The sequence below is a fragment of the Salvelinus alpinus genome, chromosome 1 (assembly GCF_045679555.1).
Source record: "Salvelinus alpinus chromosome 1, SLU_Salpinus.1, whole genome shotgun sequence".
Taxonomy (NCBI): Eukaryota; Metazoa; Chordata; class Actinopteri; order Salmoniformes; family Salmonidae; genus Salvelinus; species Salvelinus alpinus.
The window spans coordinates 38,653,731-38,678,362 of NC_092086.1; the positions used below are offsets into that span (position 1 = coordinate 38,653,731).

Sequence of the window (24,632 nt, forward strand, 5' to 3'; positions counted from 1 at the left end):
TGGGAACAGGCCTATTCCTAGTCATACTACTGTAGCTTCTTGGTTAAAGCTGTACAACCCTATAAACTATCCTACTTCAACACCTCCTTACAATAACCATTGGCATTTCAATCAGTTAACTTCATTTTCTTCAATTCACTGACTATCGCGTATCTTATGAAATTCCCTTTGGCCCTAATTTTTATAAAAACGTTTATTTGAAGAAAAAAAAAGCTTTACCTTCATGGTTGCCTATAGCCTCACTCGTCACTTATCACTACACCATTAATTATTCATATACAAATGCAGTGTCTTTTGTAAGGTTTTGATAAGTACATAAAATCTAAGGAACTGCCAGGGCTGGTCATGGTTACTGTCGCTCCAAGTGCTAAGGTAATTTGATGTATACAGTTTCATGCATGTTAAACTGTGTGCAAATTCCCCCAGAGACTCTCTTTCCACCAGGCATCGGTTTCCTCTCAATCCTGGTCCAGCGACAGTTTGTGATGTAATTCCAAAGCTGTGACATTTACGTCCAAATGGTAATTGATTCAGAGGAAGCTGTTGGTATGCAGCTACAATTTAACAACCCGTCTCAGGGGGTGTCAAGCTGTGGGAAGGAGAAACAGGAAATGAGTTGTACTGAATGTTTACCGAATGCCAATTTGAGACTGCCCACGTTCCACACCACAGAGAGGGCAGCCAAGCCCGGGGAACTGTGTAAGAGGAGATTGGAACAGATTTCTTGTTCTCCACATTCTGCTTAGCGGCTTACCTTACTCTACAAACATCCAGGCCCAGCACAACCCTGGTAGTGAAACAACCCTGGTTGTGAGGCTACTATTGATTGGCTGCTGCAGGAATAAAGGAACCTAGTGCATGCTATCCAAGCTCTGTGCTGTGTTTACTGGTGCGGCATAGTCTCCACCACTGCAAAGCCAGGCCGCCACAACAGGGACAGACAAGCAACAGTAATCCTCCAACTTCCACAGACGCTGTCAAGCTTTTCCCAAGGAAAGTCTGGCAACAATCTCAGTACAAACCACCCAGGATTCCAAAAAATGCTGAAAGAGTCACTCACAGTTACTTCTCAACAGTATTGACCACGGTCATTTATAAAGATGACATCGTAAAGACGAATGCCGTAATGACGGGCATTAAACATGACCCGTGGCGATCATCAGCACTGGTCATTTTGTGCTATTGTCCTCATTACACTTTTCTATAACAGCTGTGTATACCAATGTGCTTATAGCTACTCATTTATCATGAACCACATTAAGCGGCAATTAAGGAAACATAATGTTATCACGGCAGAAGAAAATTGTATATCTGTTCTCTTAATGTTGTTCAGAATGATAAAAAGAGAACACTCATAATGGTCCTGTATACATTTTCACTGTGTCCGTGTGTCTGTAGCCTACTTGTGCTGGAGGTAATGGAATGTCAGTCTCAGTTAGTGAAGGACCAGGTTAGTGTAGAATTGTCTTTCCCTACAGTGGGGGAGTTATTAAAAAAGTGTTTTCTTCCATACAACAACCAATCTTAGCTGCCATGATGCCTTCCCAGAAATGCACGTTTGTTCATCCAAAAGCAACTGTGACATACAGTGCTGCCTGTCCCCTGTTCCCTCACCCTCCCCTATTACTGTCTGGCGGGTTGTTTCTATTTTACTAGTGCTTTTTACACTCACATATTTGGTTTCCTTTCAGTGTGTTTTGCTACACTGAGGTTCCACCATGTGTGCAGATAAACTCTTATAATGTGTTTTACCATTACAGAATTTTTTTTTACCAGAAAGGTCGACATGTCCACATCCAATATGTCCACCTCGACTGTGCAATGATGTTGTTATGTCTCCATTAACTGTGTCCTGGACTTATCATGATGTTCAATACCCAAATAGTGAACTACATCACACAGTGTCACGTCAAGTAAGTAACAAATCAGTCCACATGGAAGTTTAACCGACCCTTCTACTATGCCCTTCCTCTGAATCACAGAGCACTGACGTGTTGGAGGGAGATAAGGTTTTGCTGGCGTTAACCGCTAACAGCACACCACACAGACAGCCACTCCTTTCATGGTCTGAGCGTGCCAGCAGCAGCAGGAGTTGCCTCAGTCAGTGCTGGCTGTGCAGCTTTGCTGGGGCTGATAAAGCGAAAGAGGGAGAGAGAGGCAGTGCTGCTACAGCTTTGCTCTAATTTTCCCCAGACTGGCTGCTGTTTCTCTTTACTCTGTCTCTCTCTGATAGCATGGTGTGGTGGAACAGACACAGGCCAGAACCGCCTCCTCCTCCTCCTCCTCTCTCTAACCATAACACTCTCCCTCCGTCCCTCCATGCTCACTTTCTCTCCACATGCCACATGGGTTCAAACTTTCTTTGACACATCCCACTGGACCATGTTGTGGTTCTTTACTATGTGCCGGTGCATTTCCCGAAAAACGGCATGAAAGCAACCATATAGATACGGCAAAAGTGTTTGAAGTCAGTAACAACTATGCCGTTCTGGCTTCACTCTGAAATTGGAGATAAGGATTAGGCCACACAGAAGCTGCCTAGTATGCCCCAAATGACTAACTTTGATAACATCAGCTTTGATAACATCGACTAATTTCCCCATGCCTATCTGCTCTTGAGAGGAGATGGCTTGGGCCTGTCAAAATGAGGGAGATAGGGTGCCATTACATATGTTCTCATTAAATTGAAAGGTGTATTGGTAGTTTGAAGTGGGTTTACTTCTACATCTCAGAGGACATTCATGTAGATCTAGCATAACCCTTCCAGACTCAATGATTTTGGGACTTTGGAATACATGGATGTGGGCTGATGGTACTTCTAGGAATTCAAATCTTATAAAATCTTATACAAATACCTTAAACAATTCATTTTTTAAATAGTATTTGCTTTTTTGATGAAACATTTTTTGACAGTTCCATTAACTCAAACGTACCCAAACATTTCAACATTACACACTACTCTGTTTTGCATAAAGAACTGGGGCAGACATTTTGGTTATGCTCTGAGATGAAGCCCAAACAAGATCCACATACAGTCCCTGATTGAAAGAGCAGGTTTTTAGACACACAGCAAACAGATGTGGTACAGTAGGTGGGGCATATTCATGATGTCATAACAATGACACCTCATTATTGTCACTTAGTCTTCTGTTTGGAGAAAACATAACATTAGACAGTATTGTTTCCAATTAGTTGTTGTTTCAAGATGTTGCTCATTCCACTTAATTGGGAGAAAACAAAAGAGCAGAATTCCCAGGTTGGAACCCTAATGATTCCATTCTTCTGAGGAATGGTCTCATTATTCCTGAGCCAATGTCGACCCAGTCGTTACCTGTCAATGCTTTTTGCTGAGGCTAGCTTTCTCCGCACTAAGCTGTTAAACATTAATGGACAATCCTTCTTCCCTTTGTGCTCGATATGACATCTGATGTGTCATTTTGACTGACAGAGAGTCGGGGGGCTAATTTGCAAATGCTGCCATCCATAGCATCCAGTGAAGAAACACATTTATCAAAAGCCCTGTGCCCTTTTCTTGCCTCCTTGTCATATTAGCTTCTGAACACTGTCAGGGCAGCGTGGAGTTTATGGATTTCATTTCAAAGGCCTCGCTGTTTTCAACATGCAACTCAACGTGTGGACAAATTTTAAAAAGGCTACCTCATTCAACCATGGGCCACAAAGTAACTTACTGAGTAATAGTAGCTCATCATAGCCTTATACTCATACTGTAATATGGGTCAAACACAACTGAAAGTACACAAACCTGTAAAATGAAAAATGAGGGGGGAAAGTACATCAAATATGTAGAGTTGTCTGAAACGATAGGGATTGTTAGATTTAGATTGCACAAGGTCTCCCAGGAAACTCCACTGAACTAGGGGCTGAAGTCAATTATGTAGGCCATTGTTCTTTTTCAGTCTCCACTGCCTCATCCAAAATTACATGGAGGTTGAACATGATGCAGTGCCTTTCATTCAAAATTAGGCTACTGCGGTTTCTGGAGCCTCCTATAAGTAAGTGTGTTAGCTTTAATGCAGCTTTTTCACTGAATATTAACCAACTGCTTTCCGTTGTAATGTATGTTGTCTCTCTTTCCAACGAGCCACATTCCAGATTAGATATCAATGTCTTAGGAAATATAGCCACTTTTCTGAACACCAGAACGGAACATTCCAATAGCCTGGAGACAAACTCTGCTATCATGGCATGTTAAACTGTGTATTACCAGCATATTGTGGCATGTTATTGTATTACCTAAAGCAGATCATTCCCAATCTCTCGCATAATAGGGCATAATAAAAGCCAACTATATAGAAGCACCAACAATTGCAACATGCTGCTGTTACATGGTATGAGTGAACGCAGCATTGTGCAGTAGAGCGAAGATTTACACCACCAACGTCGCACTCTGAAAGAGAAAGCTCTAATGCAGTTCTAGAATGGTCCAGATTATTGAGTGCAGCCTGTAGGCATGACCGAGCACACTGCTGTCAGGGGCCGTTTTCTAATTAACTGAGGTACCTGTATTGGTGACGTAGACGCGCTCATGTGGAGGGGGGAGTGAGGGATGGAGTCGGGTCTGAGCAGAGCGGGGTCTCACGCGGAGCTGAGGTACTTTGGTTCAGTCTGTGGCAGAGTCGAGACACCCAGTTGCCGGAAACCATCAACGGGTAAGTGCTTATCTGTTTAGTTGCTGTGTGATTTTGGTTGTCTTGTTTGTACAAAAGTTTCGTTAGATTCGTCTTCTTCTCTCCATGAATAGAGCTGGAGGAAAGTAAACTTCGTACAAGAAAAGAGGGGGGGAACTACCAGCATTGAATATGTTAGGCTATTTCTCTGGAAAATGAGTTAAGACTTTTTAGTTGTCTGCGTTATAACTTTGAAGTGGACATTCAAAAATAGAAAGCATAGCACCAAGAACTACTCAAAGATATATCCGCATAGTGTCCGCGCTGGGTAGCGCTGTCCATGGTGCTGAAACAGTTCGCGCGTCTGCGAGGGAACGTTTGTTTGACTGAGCAGAATTGTTTTACGCGTGTTCATATGCGTCTGTTAAATTGGCAGTGATACGCAATTCATAAAATTAGATTTAATTTTGTGCAGATTGTTATGTTATTTTTCTTATGCAAAATGTTTGGTCCTTTTTTTTATTTTAACAAAGTATTTTTTTACAGTAGGAATTTACTGAATCCTCTGTCTTTCTCTCCTGCTTTTTCTACAGAACACAATCAGCGTTCAACTGTGCAAGATTTAGAGCTTTGCTAATAAAGATATACTTATGGTAGATGGCATTGTCGGAGACAGCCGGAGGGGATTCTTCAGCCCATTTCTCAAGCTGAATCCAAATGACACTTCCTCCAACCAAAAGTCCCCCGATGACCACAGAACTCCACTTATATTCGGAGGATGCTGCACAATGTGTGACACGGTCGTCCGACTGCAATTGATTGGTGCAAGAAGCGTCCTTCCCTCAACCAGAGCATGACACTCTCAGCAGTGGACAGTTGGAAAAGGGCTTCGGAAATGAACCCCTGTGGACAGCCGCAAGACTGGGTCAGTGGCAGGAGCACGGCTAGGTAAAGAAGCAGAGGTCTTCGTGTGAGGAGAGAAAGCATACAACTAAAAAAAGTGGGGGGCAATCGATCGGATCAGCAAAGACATACAACCTCAAATCATGGGGATACAGCATCTTCTGCTTCTTTTGATTTACTTGGACCCGCTGAATGTACTGTGCGCGGCTACAGCCAACAAGAAGAAAAACGCTCCAAAGCGGAATCAGAAGATGAAGGAGGTGAACGGCACGGAGGCGCCTACTGCGGTTCCGCGGCGAAACACTCAGGTCCAGGCACCTTCGATCGCTACCCATGACACGTGCCTGGGCTACTATGACGTGAGCGGAGCGTACGATAAAGTGTTCGAGTGCAACAACACCGAGCACCGCTACTGTTGTGGAAGTTGTTTCCTGCGCTATTGCTGTGCAGAAAAAGGGAAACGCATAGAACAGAAAACTTGCACAAATTATAACACCCCAGATTGGATCAAAACGCAGCCTCCCTCCCCGGCACCAACAGGTGACACTTACGACCCTGACTTGGATCAGACTAACACAACGGTATACATCACCTGTGGTGTCATAGCTTTTATCATACTCATCGGAGTTTCTGCAAAAGTTGCCTACGACAAAGCAACCAAGCCCCCTCAGGAAATGAATGTCCATAGGTAAGTCACCCTGACATTCAGGTTAAGAAATAGTAATTTATTATGAGGGCCACTTTTTTCCGCTGTGTGTGTGTGTGTGTGTGTGTGTGTGTGTGTGTGCGTGCGTGCGTGCGTGCGTGCGTGCGTGCGTGCGTGCGTGTGTGTGTGTGTGTGTGTGTGTGTGTGTGTGTGTGTGTGTGTGTGTGTGTGTGTGTGTGTGTGTGTGTGCAATCACTGTTAAGAAACACCAACTTCAGTTTTCACAGACATGAAAAGTCTGCTGATGACAGTAAAAATGTGTACAGTGGGTATAGAAAGCTAAATTAGATTTGTGAATAGACTAAATCATGAGTACTTCATCACAATGATGCATATAAATCTGACCATCACAGGTGTGCAGCTATATGCTCAACTTTTGAATAGGGATGAAGCCATAATTCACAATGATGCTCAATTTCATTCCTCTCTGAAAAATAAATGTTACACCACCTGCAAGCCATTATGCAAAGGGAAACTGATCATTACAATCAACTCCTTTTCAAATACCTCTCTTATGCAGATATACACAATCCCCCAACTGACAGTCAACCCGATTCACCACTACCACCACCACTACTACCACTACCACTACAAACACCACCACAACCACCACCATACATTGGAACATTAAATGTCTCTTGTCAACTAAAGTATTGTTCCGTTTTCATCAGCAGCACAAACAAACCTCCATGAGGCAGGTGTGGAATTGAATGGCTCTGTCAAAGAAAAGGCATCACATTCATGGTCACGGTATAACATTCAGGCTAGGAGCAAGGTTGGGTTGCTTCACTGCTAACAACCCAGAGGACATACTGTACAGATGTCACTCTCCCTTCTTTTGATTGGCTTTGTATCTTACGTGATAATGACCCATGGATGGACTGCTGTTGGGAAAGTATGAGCTAAACACATTATAGTGGAATACATCTAACTGCTGAGGAATCAATGTCTCAATGTATTCATTATATTATGTCCCTATGAATGCATACTGTACCAACAATCCTTATAATCAGGCACTATGCAGTCCAACAATTTCCAAGTATTTGGATAGGTGCTGAAAATAACAAATTGCCTCCGCAATTATTGAAGCTGGTGATTTTTTCCATGACACATTAGAAGCCTTGACTATATTGTTAAGCACTTCCTAGAGCTAGGAGAGTAACTAATGTACTGTAGTCTGAATTGAAAGACTGTTAACCTTCTGAAGTGGAGGAGTATGTTAGGGATTTTGTGCTCTGACATCAACCCGCCATGATGAATTTTGCAGATTAAGCCAGCAGCTATCTCATTCACTCACGGTGTTGTATGTGAGTAGTATACCTATGCCTTGCAAGAAAAGCTATAACAAGACAGTACCCAAAGAGATGGTTTGGGTGGAGAAACCACATGTGGTTAGCCAATCATTGTGGTTGTCTAATGGTGGTCTGGTGTCTATTAGCCCATAGCAGAGGGGGTTGTCTACCTGTTCAGCCAAAGCTAAGATCTTGATTAAAGCCCATGTGAGGCTAATTGTGCCTTGCTAGGACTGGCTTCTGTACCCTCGTTACCTGCTGGCTCCATAAAATCAAGGCAGTGAGTGGAATTCAGATTGATTGTTCTCAGACTCCATGCAGTATTCATTTGTACCCATTCTTAAGCAAGCCCCTCCCATGGCATCAACCCTAGATAGAACATTTATATTTCTCCACTAGAGATCATTTGTACCACAAACCTAGTGGATATAGTGGCTGGTCTAGCAGACTGGAAGACCTTTGTCTGGAGTTAAATGCAACTTGAACTGTAGCGGTGGCCAGATGTTCAGTATGGGGTAAGCTCCAAGGATGACACTAACTGTCATCTTCTCATGACAGGGATCTACAACCATAGATCTGTCTCCCACAACATCCATTAACCTCAGCACCTGTTTTCTCCATTAATACTTCTGCTGTTAGATGAGTCACACTCACACTGTTGTTAGAAGTCCATACTTCAGCCTGTCAAATGTCATTGACTCCTAGCTGAACAATGCATATCAAAGCATTAGAAAGGAATCCTTTTTGTTCCCCTCAGTTTATTAAACGTCTGGTTCTGAAGAGAAATCTTTCAGGTGGACGGTTCTGTTGACAAAATATATATACGAGAACAAGGCTTGGATAAGTGCCCCCCATTCATTTTTCCTTTCGAAAATTCATGGTTATGTCTACAACCTCAATAGCTATTGATTTAATAGTCACACCAAAAGATGCTGTCAAGCACAGGTCTTTGGTTTAAGAGATAATGTTCTCAGACACATTTTTCTGCTCGTAGAGTGACATTCAAATATACAATCCTTAAATGCAAGCCAAGCCATTACCTTGACAGTTTCAACGATGACAGTACAAGTAGAAATATGATACCAATATTTGTCTGTCTCTAGTGTATTCCTACAGTTCTAGTCAAAGCTATTTCATGCAACCTACCAAACGACTCACTTTGATCCCACTAAAGAGTATTAGACTTCTGAGGCTGTGGCAGTGCCTCCATCTCAGTACTCAGAACTGAGGAGACTGTGAGGATTTCTGGCCCCTTAATGCTCTCCTATCCTAGCCATGGGGCGTACTTTCAAATGGAGATGCTCACTGCCACCACCACATCAGTATGAGTGGTGGTGAGAGAGATGAGACAGATGCTGCCCAATTCAGATTTTTTTTGTACTAATTGGTCTTTTGACCAATCAGATCAGCTCAAAAAATATATAATGTGAAAATATCTCATGTGACTGGTCAAAAGACCAATTAGTGTAAAATCAGAATTGGGCTGCCTGTGTAAATGCAGCCAGAGTAGGGATGACTAAACGAGGTGACATTGCATAGTGGACATTCAGTAGCTTTTTTAATGATTTATTTCCAACAATCATTTGGCACATTTGGTAATAATGATCTCTCCCGGGGGAAAAAATTAACTTCTGTGGCTGGCTTGAGACATCCATGCTGATAACCCTGTCTAGAAAGCTGTATTGGAACATGGGATTAACTATATACTAGGCAATGGTTTAAATGTATTTAGCCCTGTGAAGTGATTCAGAGTTTTATCTCAGTGACTGGGGCTGGATTGTGAGGGGAATGCTAAGGCATTGGCAGACCTTTGTTGTTTCTTCTGTGACCTTCACGGAGGCACAATAAATGTCGAGTGAAGGCCAAAGCCAGGGATTTGAGTGGTCTATATTGATCACTTTCTCGAAAGCAAACCTGGATGCAATTTAAGATGGATCTGTTGCAAAAAAGTATCTACTCTTTTTTGCAACATATTCAGTTTTGTTATGCCAGTGAGAGTCAGTTCCAATACATTCAAAAGGGATTTCTAAATTGACCTGCATGCAGTGAGATTGAATATGTCATTTTTGAGCGATTTTACTCTAATATTGGGCAGAGAAAGCAGATTGGGTGAGGTAGGTGAGATAGTATGACTTTGCAATGTCTCTTGTTTAACGTTAATGTATGTAAAGCACACCTACATGGATTTATTTCCTCTCCAGTGTCTGCTTCTACTCCATTAGTGGTTGGCATATCAGTGATATCCTTCTCTTTGCTCACATTGGGAATATTAATTTCTTTGGTGTTCCTGACAACCTAATCTCTCATAGACAGACTACATATACCTAATTGGTACTGGTACTGGTCCTCGAGCATCTGACCAAATTACAAAAGATTTTAGTTCTGCATTAACCAAGATTACTGACAACCTGATAGGCAGGGTCAATGCTGCAATACTTTTCTAACATATTCATTCAGCCATGAATCATGGCTTGACAAACATTTTGTGGAGTTCAGGATCCAAGGGGAGTAGACATTCACATTGGTTTCCATTTTTGTCTCCCCAAGGCTTTTGAACCTATTTTAATTGGTAAATGGTCCGGTGCAGCAAAGAAAGACCTAGTAAAGCTGCAGCTGGCACAAAACAAAGCAGCCTTGCCCTTAACTGTACACACAGAACTAACATCAATAGCATGCATGAGTCTTTCATGGTTGAGGGTTGAGGAGAAATGTGTTACTTCTCTTCTAGTCTTTTTAAGAAATGTGTGTGTTGAAAATGCCTAACCACTTGTATAATCTATATGCATACACTTCAAACAGACATACTGTACATACTCCACCAGATACACCACCATGGGTTTCGTCACAGTACCCAAACCAGAGACACATTTAATGCATCGCTCAGTTACTGTATGTTTAGAGCCATGTCATTGTGGAATGCTCTGCCACAAGACCTTACTCAGGCAAAAAGTAAGTTTAGCTTTAAAAAACGGACCAAACAAATGTATGTTGTATCACATCATCTCTCCTATTTCTAAAGATTTAATGTATTGTATATAAGAATATGAATATGTGAATACTATGAATAATATGAATATGTAAATACTATTTTTGTTGTCTCTTGGTCTCTTTCAAATATATAACTCTTATTTAATGTGCATTTTAAATTTTAAATTTAATGTAATATCTTATGTTTTTCTTGTCTATAACTGTTCTGTACTTTGTCATGTATTTGTACATTGTATGTGTACCCCAGGAAGAGTAGCTGCTGCATGTGCAGTAGCTAATGGGATCCTAATAAACTAAACTAATCCGTTTAGAATGCAGATGATAGAATTGTTGAACATCTACACCACATGCTCATAATAATTCAATCTCTGTCTCAGTCTGAAATAATTGCAAACATGTCGCCATATCTGTAAACACATTCTAGGCTTCCTTATCTGTTTGACAATGTAGACATGTGTTAAAATAGAAAAAAAGAGAAGAAAAAATCCCATTTCACTGCGGAGGCAAGTCCCTCTGATAACCAACAAGACTGAACTACATCCTCTGTCATGTGCTGCAAGTGCAGTGTAAAGGGAATTACAATTTATTTTCACTTCTCTTTACAATATTTACTTTACTCCCTCGATGGATGATGGGTGTATCGTTTGAAGATTATTTTATACGTTCCCATTTCTTGTAGATGTTTTTTCCCCTTCCCATACATAGGAATATACTGGTGCTATTGAAACATGATTTACCTAAGAGATTTTGTAGGAGAGGAAACTGTGACAGGTCTAGACTTTGGGGTTTTCAAACACAATATTTTTTAAAAGCACCTCTATTCCTCCACTGTGTGGGACTGGTTGAACGTGTTCCTGCTATACAAGACACAAAGTAGTCAACTGGGGCGATGAAAACCAGGTCGCCTCAGTCTGTGAAAAGGATATGGTTAAAGTGTGCCCATCCTAGTAGGGAAAGGCTATTAATACATAGCTCCCAAAGTCACAGAGAGTTATGGAAAGAAGTTGACTCAGGTCGACTTTGACACAGTTACATTACCCTTTCAGCTCTTTGAAGAAACCAATATGTCCACCATCCTCACCACTGTACTTCAATGGGGACCAATGTTGAAAATGGTGATAGCAAGATGCTTTGTGTAGAGCCCTTAAAAATTGGTAACTTGGTAGGAGTTAGATTCCCATTTAAACCTTAGTAGTGGGGGCGTATAGCTCTAGCAGAACGTTCTTCAAGGAACATTGATGAATGGTTTTAGCTGTCTTCCCTTGGCCTGAGGGGAAAGGCCCATCTGTACTCAGTGTGGCTCAGTATTGAAACCTGGCCCATTGGCCACCTTGGGTGTAATTACACTTTACACTGTGCCTTGTTCTGGAGCTCCACCAACACAATTGGAGCTGTATGTAACTAAATCAATTAAGTAGACCTGGGGATGTTGAGAATAATGGTTGTCGGTGATTGAAAACAGGAAAGTATTTCTGGTTCTGTTTGTATAGTCTGAAAACGATAAAATTACATCTGTGTTTTTACATTTCTTTTGCAGAGCCCTTGCAGACATTTTGAGGCAACAAGGACTAAATAAGGAGAATGAAAATATTGCAGCGTTGGAGGGTTCACCCAAAGACATAGACACACCTCTCCGAACGTCCAAGAACCATTACACCCCAGTTCACACCATGCTAGCAAACCACGGTGGGTACCTGCACTGTTTTTACTTCACATATTCACAAGAATATCTTGCAAAAATGATTCAAACTGTATTTGTCCTAAGCATAGGTTCTGAAATGGTCTTTACCTCTAGTACGCTGCATGGTGCACTATGAGTTGAATCAAAGTCCTTTCTCTGTATAAAATCGATACCCAAGATGACAGAGTTACTATGGAAACAGAGGTTATGTTAAATAGTTAGATAAAATAAAAAGAGGTTCAATATAAATGTCATGAGAACATAAAAGAGAAGGTGTTATTAAAGCCATATTCTTTGCCCTCAGTTACATTCTCTGAGTGGTGGAGATCCAGTCTGAATTTCATATATACAGTAGTGATTGGTAGGAATTATGGAGGTAGATCTATAGAAATCTCATAGAAACGAGACAAGCAGGGATGACTGAATAAGGAGACATTCTATTATGGACTTTCAATAGCTTTTTATGACTACACAGTAATCTCCATTGTACACGCTTCTATGTAACAGTATATATAACTACTGTCATTATACTTGGCTGACATGTGTACAACAATGTTATTTCTATGGTATGCGACCTTTGCATTGTAAAGTGGGACTTTATTGCTTTCATTATTGGTCAAAATGGTCTTTGACACACGCACTGAAATAGATGATGGGCAGTGTTGGGGAAGCTACTCTGAAAATATAATTAACGAGCTACCAGTTACTTCACACTATTGTAAGTTAAACTACACTAAAGCTAACCTTAAAGTTACTTTTAAAAAGTAGTTCACGACATCCAAACTACTTAGCGAAAAATTATCATACCTGAATCTGAAATGTCACAGACTACACATTGCAAGAACATATCACTCTGGAGTCAGATGTTAACAGAATGTGTATTCTGGCCTATTAAACTCAAACATGTGGAATGAGGCACACAAAAAGTGTTTCAAGTGAGAATTAGGCAGGTTTGATGCTGAAAAATAAAGGCAATTCTTGCCTACTTCACCAATATTTTATTTTTGCAACAAAAAAAAGTTGTGTGTAGTTCCAGTAGTAAGCTACACCACTACATGGCAACAGAGTAATGAACTACTGAAAACACTACCAAGATTTGAATTTAGGTCAACTACCACAAAGCTACTGCAAAAATGTATTTAAATTGCTAGTTAAACCACATGTAGTTCACTACTCCCCCAAATTGATGATGGGGCCCTGCTACTTAAGTATATATTTTTTAAGACTGAAAACGATATAGCAGTTTAGACAAAGGGCCTCAGCTGAGTCTATTTTCATGCTGGGGTTCCATAAGCCTACTCAGCATTGGCTCAAAATGGAGATGCAAATTAATATGTTCTTCGGGAGACACATGGCTTTTGTCCTGAGATAATTCTGTCTTGCATCGCTGTTCCTCCTTCTTTTATCCGGTCTGCAGATCCCTGCTCCGGGGATCGCTTGCTAAGTGCCCGAGTATGGTGTCCCAGATTCAGTGTTATGCTTCACTCTCTTGTCAAAGTAGACACTCCTCCTCACCCAGGGATTGTGTCAGAGGAGAACTGTTACGTGCTACACCATGGGATGTGAGCCGCTTTTCTCAGACTTGACTCGAGCCACAAAAGCCACAGCTGCTGGTATGTGCAGTTTATTAAATGAAACCACTGTAAGGGCTAGCACACAGAGGTAGTTACAGTTATGTTTGCCTGAATTCCAGCACTTGACACTTCAATAATTCTCATTGGAATCAATAACCACTTTGACTGCCATTTTACAGTTGCCCAAAACTAGGATTGTCTAACCCCTTATCGGCTTTCATCCCCTCTAACAGCTCTCACTGTGCTTCATTAATCCATAATGTTAACCCTGAAGTGACCTCCAGACTACCATTACACCCCAGTGTTTTACATTAAGAGATTATGGACTGTGCTGCATACTTCCCCAGTGTTTTACATTAAGAGATTATGGACTGTGCTGCATACTTCCCCAGTGTTTAACATTAAGAGTTTATGGACTGTGCTGCATACTTCCCCAGTGTTTTACATTAAGAGATTATGGACTGTGCTGCATACTTCCCCAGTGTTTTACATTAAGAGATTATGGACTGTGCTGCATACTTCCCCAGTGTTTAACATTAAGAGATTATGGACTGTGCTGCATACTTCCCCAGTGTTTTACATTAAGAGATTATGGACTGTGCTGCATACTTCCCCAGTGTTTAACATTAAGAGATTATGGACTGTGCTGCATACTGTTGGAATCGGCTAAACTTTGAACATTGAGATATTAAATAAATGATAGAGACGAAGCCTTGAATAGAAATAATCTGTAGCAACCCAGAAGGCTTTGGAATGTGTTTGATGGAGGAGAGGAGAGCGATGTGTTGATGTAGGGAAGACAGATGGATATCTGTGGATTAGGTGAAGGAGGGGTGAGGTCAGTTCCCCTTAAGGGAGTAATCAGGGTTAGTATCTGGTTACCTTCTTTCTCTTGGGCATAAACTAAGGATAGGAGAGAGGGAGTGTCTTAAGTAGGATGTATATAACTGTGATTGAGAGAAATGTTTTGCTGTCTGATTACAGCTCTACAGAACCTGTAGGAAGAATTACACTTGGTTAAAGCTTCTCTAGTGTCCGTGAGTTATTTACTCTAAAAAATAAGAACCTGATAATACTTCCCCAGTGTTTTACATTAAGAGATTGTGGACTGTGCTGGACACATCCCCAGTGTTTTACATTAAGAGATTGTGGACTGTGCTGGATACTTCCCCAGTGTTTTACATTAAGAGATTGTGGACTATGCTGGATACTTCCCCAGTGTTTTACATTAAGAGATTGTGGACTGTGCTGGACACATCCCCAGTGTTTTACATTAAGAGATTGTGGACTACGCTGGATACTTCCCCAGTGTTTTACATTAAGAGATTGTGGACTGTGCTGGACACATCCCCAGTGTTTTACATTAAGAGATTGTGGACTGTGCTGGACACATCCCCAGTGTTTTACATTAAGAGATTGTGGACTATGCTGGATACTTCCCCAGTGTTTTACATTAAGAGATTGTGGACTGTGCTGGACACATCCCCAGTGTTTTACATTTACATTTACATTTAAGTCATTTAGCAGACGCTCTTATCCAGAGCGACTTACAAATTGGTGCATTCACCTTATGATATCCAGTGGAACAACCACTTTACAATAGTGCATCTAACTCTTTTAAGGGGGGGGGGGGGTTAGAAGGATTACTTTATCCTATCCTAGGTATTCCTTAAAGAGGTGGGGTTTCAGGTGTCTCCGGAAGTTGGTGATTGACTCCGCTGACCTGGCGTCGTGAGGGAGTTTGTTCCACCATTGGGGTGCCAGAGCAGCGAACAGTTTTGACTGGGCTGAGCGGGAACTGTACTTCCTCAGAGGTAGGGAGGCGAGCAGGCCAGAGGTGGATGAACGCAGTGCCCTTGTTTGGGTGTAGGGCCTGATCAGAGCCTGAAGGTACGGTGGTGCCGTTCCCCTCACAGCTCCGTAGGCAAGCACCATGGTCTTGTAGCGGATGCGAGCTTCAACTGGAAGCCAGTGGAGAGAGCGGAGGAGCGGGGTGACGTGAGAGAACTTGGGAAAGTTGAACACCAGACGGGCTGCGGCGTTCTGGATGAGTTGTAGGGGTTTAATGGCACAGGCAGGGAGCCCAGCCAACAGTGAGTTGCAGTAATCCAGACGGGAGATGACAAGTGCCTGGATTAGGACCTGCGCCGCTTCCTGCGTGAGGCAGGGTCGTACTCTGCGAATGTTGTAGAGCATGAACCTACAGGAACGGGTCACCGCCTTGATGTTAGTTGAGAACGACAGGGTGTTGTCCAGGATCACGCCAAGGTTCTTAGCACTCTGGGAGGAGGACACAATGGAGTTGTCAACCGTGATGGCGAGATCATGGAATGGGCAGTCCTTCCCCGGGAGGAAGAGCAGCTCCGTCTTGCCGAGGTTCAGCTTGAGGTGGTGATCCGTCATCCACACTGATATGTCTGCCAGACATGCAGAGATGCGATTCACCACCTGGTTATCAGAGGGGGGAAAGGAGAAGATTAATTGTGTGTCGTCTGCATAGCAATGATAGGAGAGACCATGTGAGGATATGACAGAGCCAAGTGACTTGGTGTATAGCGAGAATAGGAGAGGGCCTAGAACAGAGCCCTGGGGGACACCAGTGGTGAGAGCACGTGGTGCGGAGACAGATTCTCGCCACGCCACCTGGTAGGAGCGACCTGTCAGGTAGGACGCAATCCAAGCGTGGGCCGCGCCGGAGATGCCCAGCTCGGAGAGGGTAGAGAGGAGGATCTGATGGTTCACAGTATCAAAGGCAGCCGATAGGTCTAGAAGGATGAGAGCAGAGGAGAGAGAGTTAGCTTTAGCAGTGCGGAGCGCCTCCGTGACATTTTACATTAAGAGATTGTGGACTACGCTGGACACATCCCCAGTGTTTTACATTAAGAGATTGTGGACTACGCTGGATACTTCCCCAGTGTTTTACATTAAGAGATTGTGGACTACGCTGGATACTTCCCCAGTGTTTTACATTAAGAGATTGTGGACTACGCTGGATACATCCCCAGTGTTTTACATTAAGAGATTGTGGACTGTGCTGGACACATCCCCAGTGTTTTACATTAAGAGATTGCGGACTGTGCTGGACACATCCCCAGTGTTTTACATTAAGAGATTGTGGACTGTGCTGGACACATCCCCAGTGTTTTACATTAAGAGATTGTGGACTGTGCTGGACACATCCCCAGTGTTTTACATTAAGAGATTGTGGACTACGCTGGATACGTCCCCAGTGTTTTACATTAAGAGATTGTGGACTGTGCTGGACACATCCCCAGTGTTTTACATTAAGAGATTGTGGACTACGCTGGATACTTCCCCAGTGTTTTACATTAAGAGATTGTGGACTGTGCTGGACACATCCCCAGTGTTTTACATTAAGAGATTGTGGACTACGCTGGACACATCCCCAGTGTTTTACATTAAGGGATTGTGGACTACGCTGGATACTTCCCCAGTGTTTTACATTAAGAGATTGTGGACTACGCTGGATACTTCCCCAGTGTTTTACATTAAGAGATTGTGGACTGTGCTGGACACATCCCCAGTGTTTTACATTAAGAGATTGTGGACTGTGCTGGACACATCCCCAGTGTTTTACATTAAGAGATTGTGGACTACGCTGGATACTTCCCCAGTGTTTTACATTAAGAGACTGTGGACTACGCTGGACACATCCCCAGTGTTTTACATTAAGAGATTGTGGACTACGCTGGATACTTCCCCAGTGTTTTACATTAAGAGATTGTGGACTACGCTGGATACTTCCCCAGTGTTTTACATTAAGAGATTGTGGACTATGCAGGATACTTCCCTAGAGGCTGACTATTTTGTTTGGGTTCATGTCAGTCCTGTAATTGGTCTTCATCCCTTGTGGCCTCCTTTCTGACACGACTCATCTTTCTGTTGTGAAATACTGTACGGGGCTCTCTCAAGTCTGGCATCAGCTGTACTATACTGGGTTAAACTGGCCTTGACTGAACTAGCCTCAAATACAGTATGGTTCCATTACATACTGTATTACAATGCTAGTTGGTGTCTTTGGTGGCTCATGTAGATTATATGTGGATATACCTGGGAATCTGCAGTAATACATAAGATCCTCAAATGATTATATCTGTTTTTCACAATTCAGATTCTATTCTATGTTGTTTTATTTTCACACTTGGAAATATATTATGTTCTAACATATTTTTCTCATTGATGTTGGTTGGTCTCTGCTTGGACCCTAAAGTCTTCTGCTAAAGGAAAATCAGTTAAATTACCCGTTCGAGATAATGTATCAGTGTATTTCAGCATAAGAACACAATGTATCATAGTCAACGTCTCCTACAGTAGAACCTGAATTCAGCCCTTAGGCGCTGTCCTTAGAGTAGACCAAGGTTAGAAAGCTGATTATCCACATCACAGCTTGTCAAACACTGGCGGAGATACAGTGCATTCGGAAAGTATTCAGACCCCTTCACATTTTCCACATTTTGTTACGTTACAGCCTTATTCTAAAATTGATTAGTCCGCCTCTGGCTGGGCCACTAAAGGGTATTCAGAGACTTGTTCTGTAGCCACTCCTGCATTGTCTTGGCTGTGTGCTTAGGGTCATTGTCCTGTTGGAAGGTGAACCTTCGCACCAATCTGAGGTCCTGAGCACTGTGGAGCAAGTTTTCATCAAGGATTTCTCTGTATTTTGCTCTGTTCATCTTTCCCTCGATCCTGACTAGTCTCCCAGTCCCTGCTTCACCATAGGGATGGTGCCAGGTTTCCTCCAGACGTGACGCTTGGCATTCAGGCCAAAAGAGTTCCACCTTTCTTCTCATGGTTTGAGAGTCCTTTAGGTGCCTTTTGGCAAACTCTAAGCGGGCTGTCATGTGCCTTTTACTGAGGAGTGGCTTCCGTCTGACCACTCTACCATAAAGGCCTGATTGGTGGAGGGTTTCAGAGATGGTTGTCCTTCTGGAAGGTTGTCCCATCTCCACAGAGGAACTCTGGAGCTCTTTCAGAGTGACCATCAGGTTCTTGGTCACCTCCCTGACCAAGGCCCTTCTCCCCCTATTGCTCAGTTTGGCCGAGCGGCCAGATTTAGGAAGAGTCTTGGTGATTCCAAACTTCTTCCATTTAAGAATGATGGAGGCCACTGTGTTTTTGATGACCTTCGATGATGCAGAAATGTTTTGGTACCCTTCCCCAGATCTGTACCTCGACACAATTCTGTCTTGCAGCTCTACGAACAATTCCTTCGACCTCATGGCTTGGTTTTTTCTCTGACATGCACTGTCAACTGTGGGACCTTATATAGACAGGTTTGTGCCTTTCCAAATCATGTCCAATCAATTGAATTTACCACAGGTGGACTCCAATCAAATTGTAGAAACATCTCAAGGATGATCAATGGAAACAGGATGCACCTGAGCTCAATTTCGAAGTCTAATAGCAAAGGGTCTGAATACTTATAAGGTATTTCTGTTTTTTTATGGGGCATTCTGTGTAGACTGTGTAAATGATTTCATCCATTTTAGAATAAGGCTGTAATGTGGAAAAAGGGAAGAGGTCTGAATACTTTCAGAATGCATTGTATGTGTTGCAGTTGTTTTCCCCTTGGTATTATTCTAAGCCAAGAACACTTCATGAAGGCATACTTCGAACAGATTTAAAAAACTTGCACATAAAAGCCTCTTTTTATTCAGCATAAATTGGACACAGTCAACTTCTTGAATCCTGAGAGTCATTACGTATTTACTAGTTTCTAAGTATGAAAATCCCAAAGTAACAGTGATGGGCAAAATGTTTCAGCAATCAGTTTACAGTATCCGTTGGGCTTGAAAACAGAACCAAACAGGCTTTAGAGAGCTCAGGCCTGTGTCAAACGTCAGTGTAATGAAGACCAGGGCTAATGGTCCCAGGTGTTCCTTCTCATTATGATAATTTGAAATGTGGTTCGATATCTGCCTCTATGGCCCAAAGGTCTGAGTGACGCTATTGACTTTGAAGTTGCTCCATTGAGATGAGGCTGTTGAACTATTTGCCAGCTAATGCAGACTGGCACTAACAGGAAGGAAGAGAGCTAGGGGAGGGGAACTCAATAGGCCTTTGTAAGACAGACCGTCATGTTGTTTCTCCTCTATTTTCAGTTTAAGCTTTCACTGTCTGACACACACTCACTTTCTCAGCCTACCTGCATCTTTTTGTGCACAACATTTTGGTGTTCGATTGGCAGGACAAATGGTTGTCGTCAGACTGCTGGCAGGCACTTTGACGGTCCATTGTGGACCTCTGCACTCTCATTTACAGGACTTGTTCCAGCCAGACACAATATATCATCTTGGAACAAATTATGTTACATTGTGATCTTTAAGACCAAGGAAATCCAGGATGAAATGTTTTGTTGCAAGGCACATTTTTTATAAACTGACATTTCATAGATACAGTACTACAATGCAGCTGTCATGATTATGAAGATAGATCCAATTACACAGTTTATGAATCATTTATATAAGGTCCCTCCATATTGTAGGTCTATGTGGGGCAAAAGTGTTCTACTGTATAAATTGAGGATGGAATGAATCAGTTTTAAAACACAGGAGAGTGTCTCGGTTAGAAGGGTTCTTTAGAATCTCTCCACATCATCAGGGTCAAGTGCCCAAGCCTGAAAGACATTTTGCCATCCAATTAAAGTTTGAATGTCTTACCTGCTTTGGCAAAAGGGCAGGGCTTTTGACCCTAAATGGGAATCTTTGTTTAATTTGTGAACGATATGAGAAGGGGAGGTCTTCACTAGCTCCCCCAGCTCGCAGCTTTGGGGAGTGTGACCTTTTGCGGTGGTGATGATCCTGAGTGTACATCAGACAGCATAAATTGTTAATGTAAGACCTTCCTTTCCCTCTGTGTCCCTGTTCCTTTACCAGTTGTCTGAGCCAAAGAGGGAGTGAAATACAGAGGCCTCCTCACTATCTGTCAGAGTACTGGCTGAACTGAACTAAGACTCCATAAAAGACAAACTCCCGTGAACACAGCTATTCAGCTAACTAAAGAATGAGGCTAATGCATCATACAATACGTTCATTAACTAGGGTGGTTGGATGTATTAAGACCAGAGGTGGGACCAAGTCATTGTTTTACAAGTCACAAGTAAGTCTCAAGTCTTAGCACTCAAGTCAAGTCCCAAGTCAAGGCAGGCAAGTCCGAGTCAAGTCTCAAGTCCTAAACTTTGAGTTTCGAATCCTAAACAAGTCATAATGTACTCTTCACCAAATGTAATACCATTTCATATTTTTAACAAGAGTAATAGTTAGTATTGTCACGAACGTCGTCGAGAGAAGGAGAAGAGGACCAAAGTGCAGCGTGATAAGTATTCATAATACTTTTAATAAATATGAACACTCGAACAAAAAACAACAAAACGACCAACGAACAGTTCTGAAAGGTGCAACAAACACTAAACAGAAAATAACCACCCACAATTCAAAGTGGGAAAACAGGCTACCTAAGTATGGTTCTCAATCAGAGACAACGATTGACAGCTGCCTCTGATTGGGAACCATACCAGGCCAAACACAATAGAAATAGAAAACAGACATACAAACATAGAATGCCCACCCACATCACACCCTGACCAAACAAAAATTAGAAACATACAAAGCAATCTATGGTCAGGGCGTGACAAGTATACTACATTTACGCAAATCATGAATGCTTTATAAAATATATATATTTATTACTTTCCAAATAAACATTATATTTCCATGGAAATACATGGGTAGCCATGAGAAAGACCCCCCATAGCGATCAACTATCACGCGATGTAGGCTTATACACAATCGCCCAACCTAAACACACAACACACAAACCCTCTCTGTGTGTGGTTACAGTAGGCTAACGTATGTCAATAGATTTAGGAACAGCAGTAACATCAGGCAGGATTTAGGCTACCAACTGCCTAGCCAGTTGTAGCTCAATCTTGGGTCCAATGAACACGTTCCCGCACTGACTGACTGTATGGAGGCTCATTGACTTAATGTTACGTTAGCCAACATGCTGTACAAGCAAAGTTATATATAGCTGTCGGCTATATTAGCCATGACTTACCGTTCTTTGTGCAGCTTCAAATGTCGAACCAAGTTGGAAGTAGTTGTGCCTCCGTCTAATTTTCTTCCCGCATGTTTTGCAAGTTGCAATCCGTTTTTTTGTTGACTACAGCGTAGTCTTCATATCCGAAAATAATAATTTGGGGTATCATCTTTCCAAGGGCTCCATCTGAATTCACTCGCCGACATTCCTCTGCACTGCCACGCGCAACTTTTTCTCAGCTGGCACAATTTGATTGGCTGCCGTCCGATTCAATAATCAGTTAAGTGAAGAGTTGATGCGCTGCACACTTTTTTAATAGCATAATTTTTCATATTCGGGCTTGGGGAGGGTATCAAGTCAGTTCGAGTCAAAGGGCTCAAGTCCAAGTCAAGTCACGAGTCATTGGTGTTAAAGTCAAAGTCGAGTTGCAAGTCATCATATTTGTGACTCGAGTCTGACACGAGTCCAAGTCATGTGACTCGAGTCCACACCTCTGATTAAGAGTGTCCCAGACTCTGATATGTGTACACAATTGTTTGTGATTTCATATGTGAGGGTTGGAACGAAAATCAGCAACGAATATGCTTAGTGAATTGTCTCGGTCAGATAAATGGTGTTGGTCATCTCATGCTATCTTAACTCTGCATTTCTCACACAGGGCACTACGGGAAAGAGAACTTCCGCCAAGGCCAACTTGATCATAACTTCATCTCCTCTGGATTCGTGACACTGGGACGACCGCACCTAAAAGGTATTGTCCATCTCCATTGTATGTTGGTCTGATGACAATTACTCTTCAAGAGTAAAGACAGCGTTGTGGTACAAACTTCTAAAACAAATCTCACTCTCATTTTCACCTTGCCTCTCACCTCCACACATTTCCTCCACTCTTTGTCCAAAAAGTCTTTTTCCATTTTTTGAACCACTGTTTGAGTAGATCAGGGGGAAACAGTGCAATAGCCCATCCAATTATTTTCCTTGCTCACTTCTCAGCTGGCAGTCACCTTGGGAAATGGGACTGAAGCTTTTGGCAGAACAATAACGGCATTTCTCAAAGCTAATTGAAAAGAGAAATGCCTCAATGAGTTACTGCTTTGTTCAGATTTGAAAAGTACTCTCTCCTTTTTGTTATGTTTTTCCCCTTGACTGACTCATATAGGCATTTACACAATGGCCATGTGTGGATGAAATAACACTCAGCATTATCAGCACTGCATGCTGTACTTGTCACATCCTCCAACTCTTCTTCGTGCCAGATCACTGTGTACAGAACTGTCTACTGTACGAGAACAATGGAGTCAGTTGAGCTGACAGAGTCTCGTCTCCGCTCACTAAGGAGGCTTAAAATCATTGATGATAGTTGTACATAAGTGACTTCCTGTCAAATGCCAAGAAAACTACATTATGATATACACCTATTGAATTTATCAGTCGAAATATAAATAGACTGAATTGCAACATAGAAAACTAAATGTTCTTAATCTGGTAGTATAAGATGGTAATAGCTAGAGTTGGTGCATAAAGCTAAGTAGTAAACAAATGGCTGTTCTCTGTCTTTGCAGCGCAGCACTCTGTAGACGATTTAGGGCAGCTGTCCTGGCAGGGAGATCTGGACGTTCCTAATATCTCCTACAGTATGTAACTCATTCTCACTATGGAGACCCCTGCTTCCTGCCGGAAAACAGCCACACACCTGCTTTCTGCTCCCGCCAGATAAGACCACTCTCACACACTTCACACACCTAGACCCTGTGCCCATAGAGTGGGTTTGGCGGCTAATCGCACCAGCTCCTCATAATGCAGGGCATCAGAGCAGACGCCCTGCCACTATCATTAACCAGCCCAGTACAGCTTTCAGAAAGCATGGCTGTCTGGTGTACCTAATGCTGAACATAGACAAACAACTCCACAAGGAGGAGTGGAAAGCAGGCTTCAATGTCTGTGCTGGTCTGTTCTCCAAAGTATGAAGCAGTCATGGGTTCTGTAGATGATTAGGATAGACAAGGAGGGTGACAAGCATTAAAATGGTTGCTATGTCATGATTAACTGTGTGTGTGTGTGTGTGTGTGTGTGTGTGTGTGTGTGTGTGTGTGTGTGTGTGTGTGTGTGTGTGTGTGTGTGTGTGTGTGTGTGTGTGTGTGTGTGTGTGTGTGTGTGTGTGTGTGTGTGTGTGTGTGTGTGTGTGTGTGTGTGTGACGAGACACATTCTGATGGTGTTATTGTGTCTGCAATTTTATAACCACATCTTGTAAATTTTAGGTGTCTGCAAGGTAAGTGGTATTTTACCAAGTGACAAAAACAAGTACTGTTTTACATTTGCTTCTAATTCAAATTCAAATATTTCCTTGCAAATCTATATAGTTGTTCAATATGTTTATATCTTTATACAAAGAATGTATGTGAAAATTAGGTAGGCTAATTGGGGTTTGAACAGCAATCCTCTGCCTTCCTGTTAGGCCACATCACTGCTGCCTGGTGTTACAGTAACTGTCATTACAAAGCCGAGGGCTTTTCCACCTCAAACAGCTGGCTGTCAACAGGCTCTCTGTCTGCTCCCTGTACCTCCTGTTACTATCACCAGTTTGACAGCCAGTATTGGCACTGACCCAGTATACAGCTTACTCTCTTATTTCTTATTTCTCGTGTTTTCTTTATTATATTTATATATATTGTAGCGACCTGCACAGACAGCTGTGTATTATGTGTTATGCTGTTCGTTGGTTGTGTTGTACTTACCAGTACCCAGTGTTCACGGGGTCCGACATGCCAGTCAAACTGCTATCTGCCAACCACGGGAATGCC

General features: G+C 42.3%; 1 protein-coding gene across 4 annotated transcripts in view; it reads left to right on the forward strand.

Annotated features, from left to right (window-relative positions):
• Window positions 1–4,433: 4,433 nt before the first annotated feature.
• The window catches only part of LOC139575443 (protein shisa-6-like), a 69,761-nt gene continuing 49,562 nt past the window's right edge, over window positions 4,434–24,632 (forward strand). The window contains exons 1-5 of one of the 4 annotated variants that reach the window (XM_071400412.1): window positions 4,434–4,670; window positions 5,222–6,219; window positions 12,055–12,203; window positions 22,489–22,581; window positions 23,393–23,464. In XM_071400412.1, the coding sequence (XP_071256513.1) occupies window positions 5,675–6,219; window positions 12,055–12,203; window positions 22,489–22,581; window positions 23,393–23,464 (859 nt within the window). In that variant the 5' untranslated portion in view covers window positions 4,434–4,670; window positions 5,222–5,674. The remainder of the gene's footprint in view (window positions 4,671–5,221; window positions 6,220–12,054; window positions 12,204–22,488; window positions 22,582–23,392; window positions 23,465–24,632) is intronic. The other 3 variants (XM_071400406.1, XM_071400421.1, XM_071400430.1) reach the window with 3 other exon arrangements.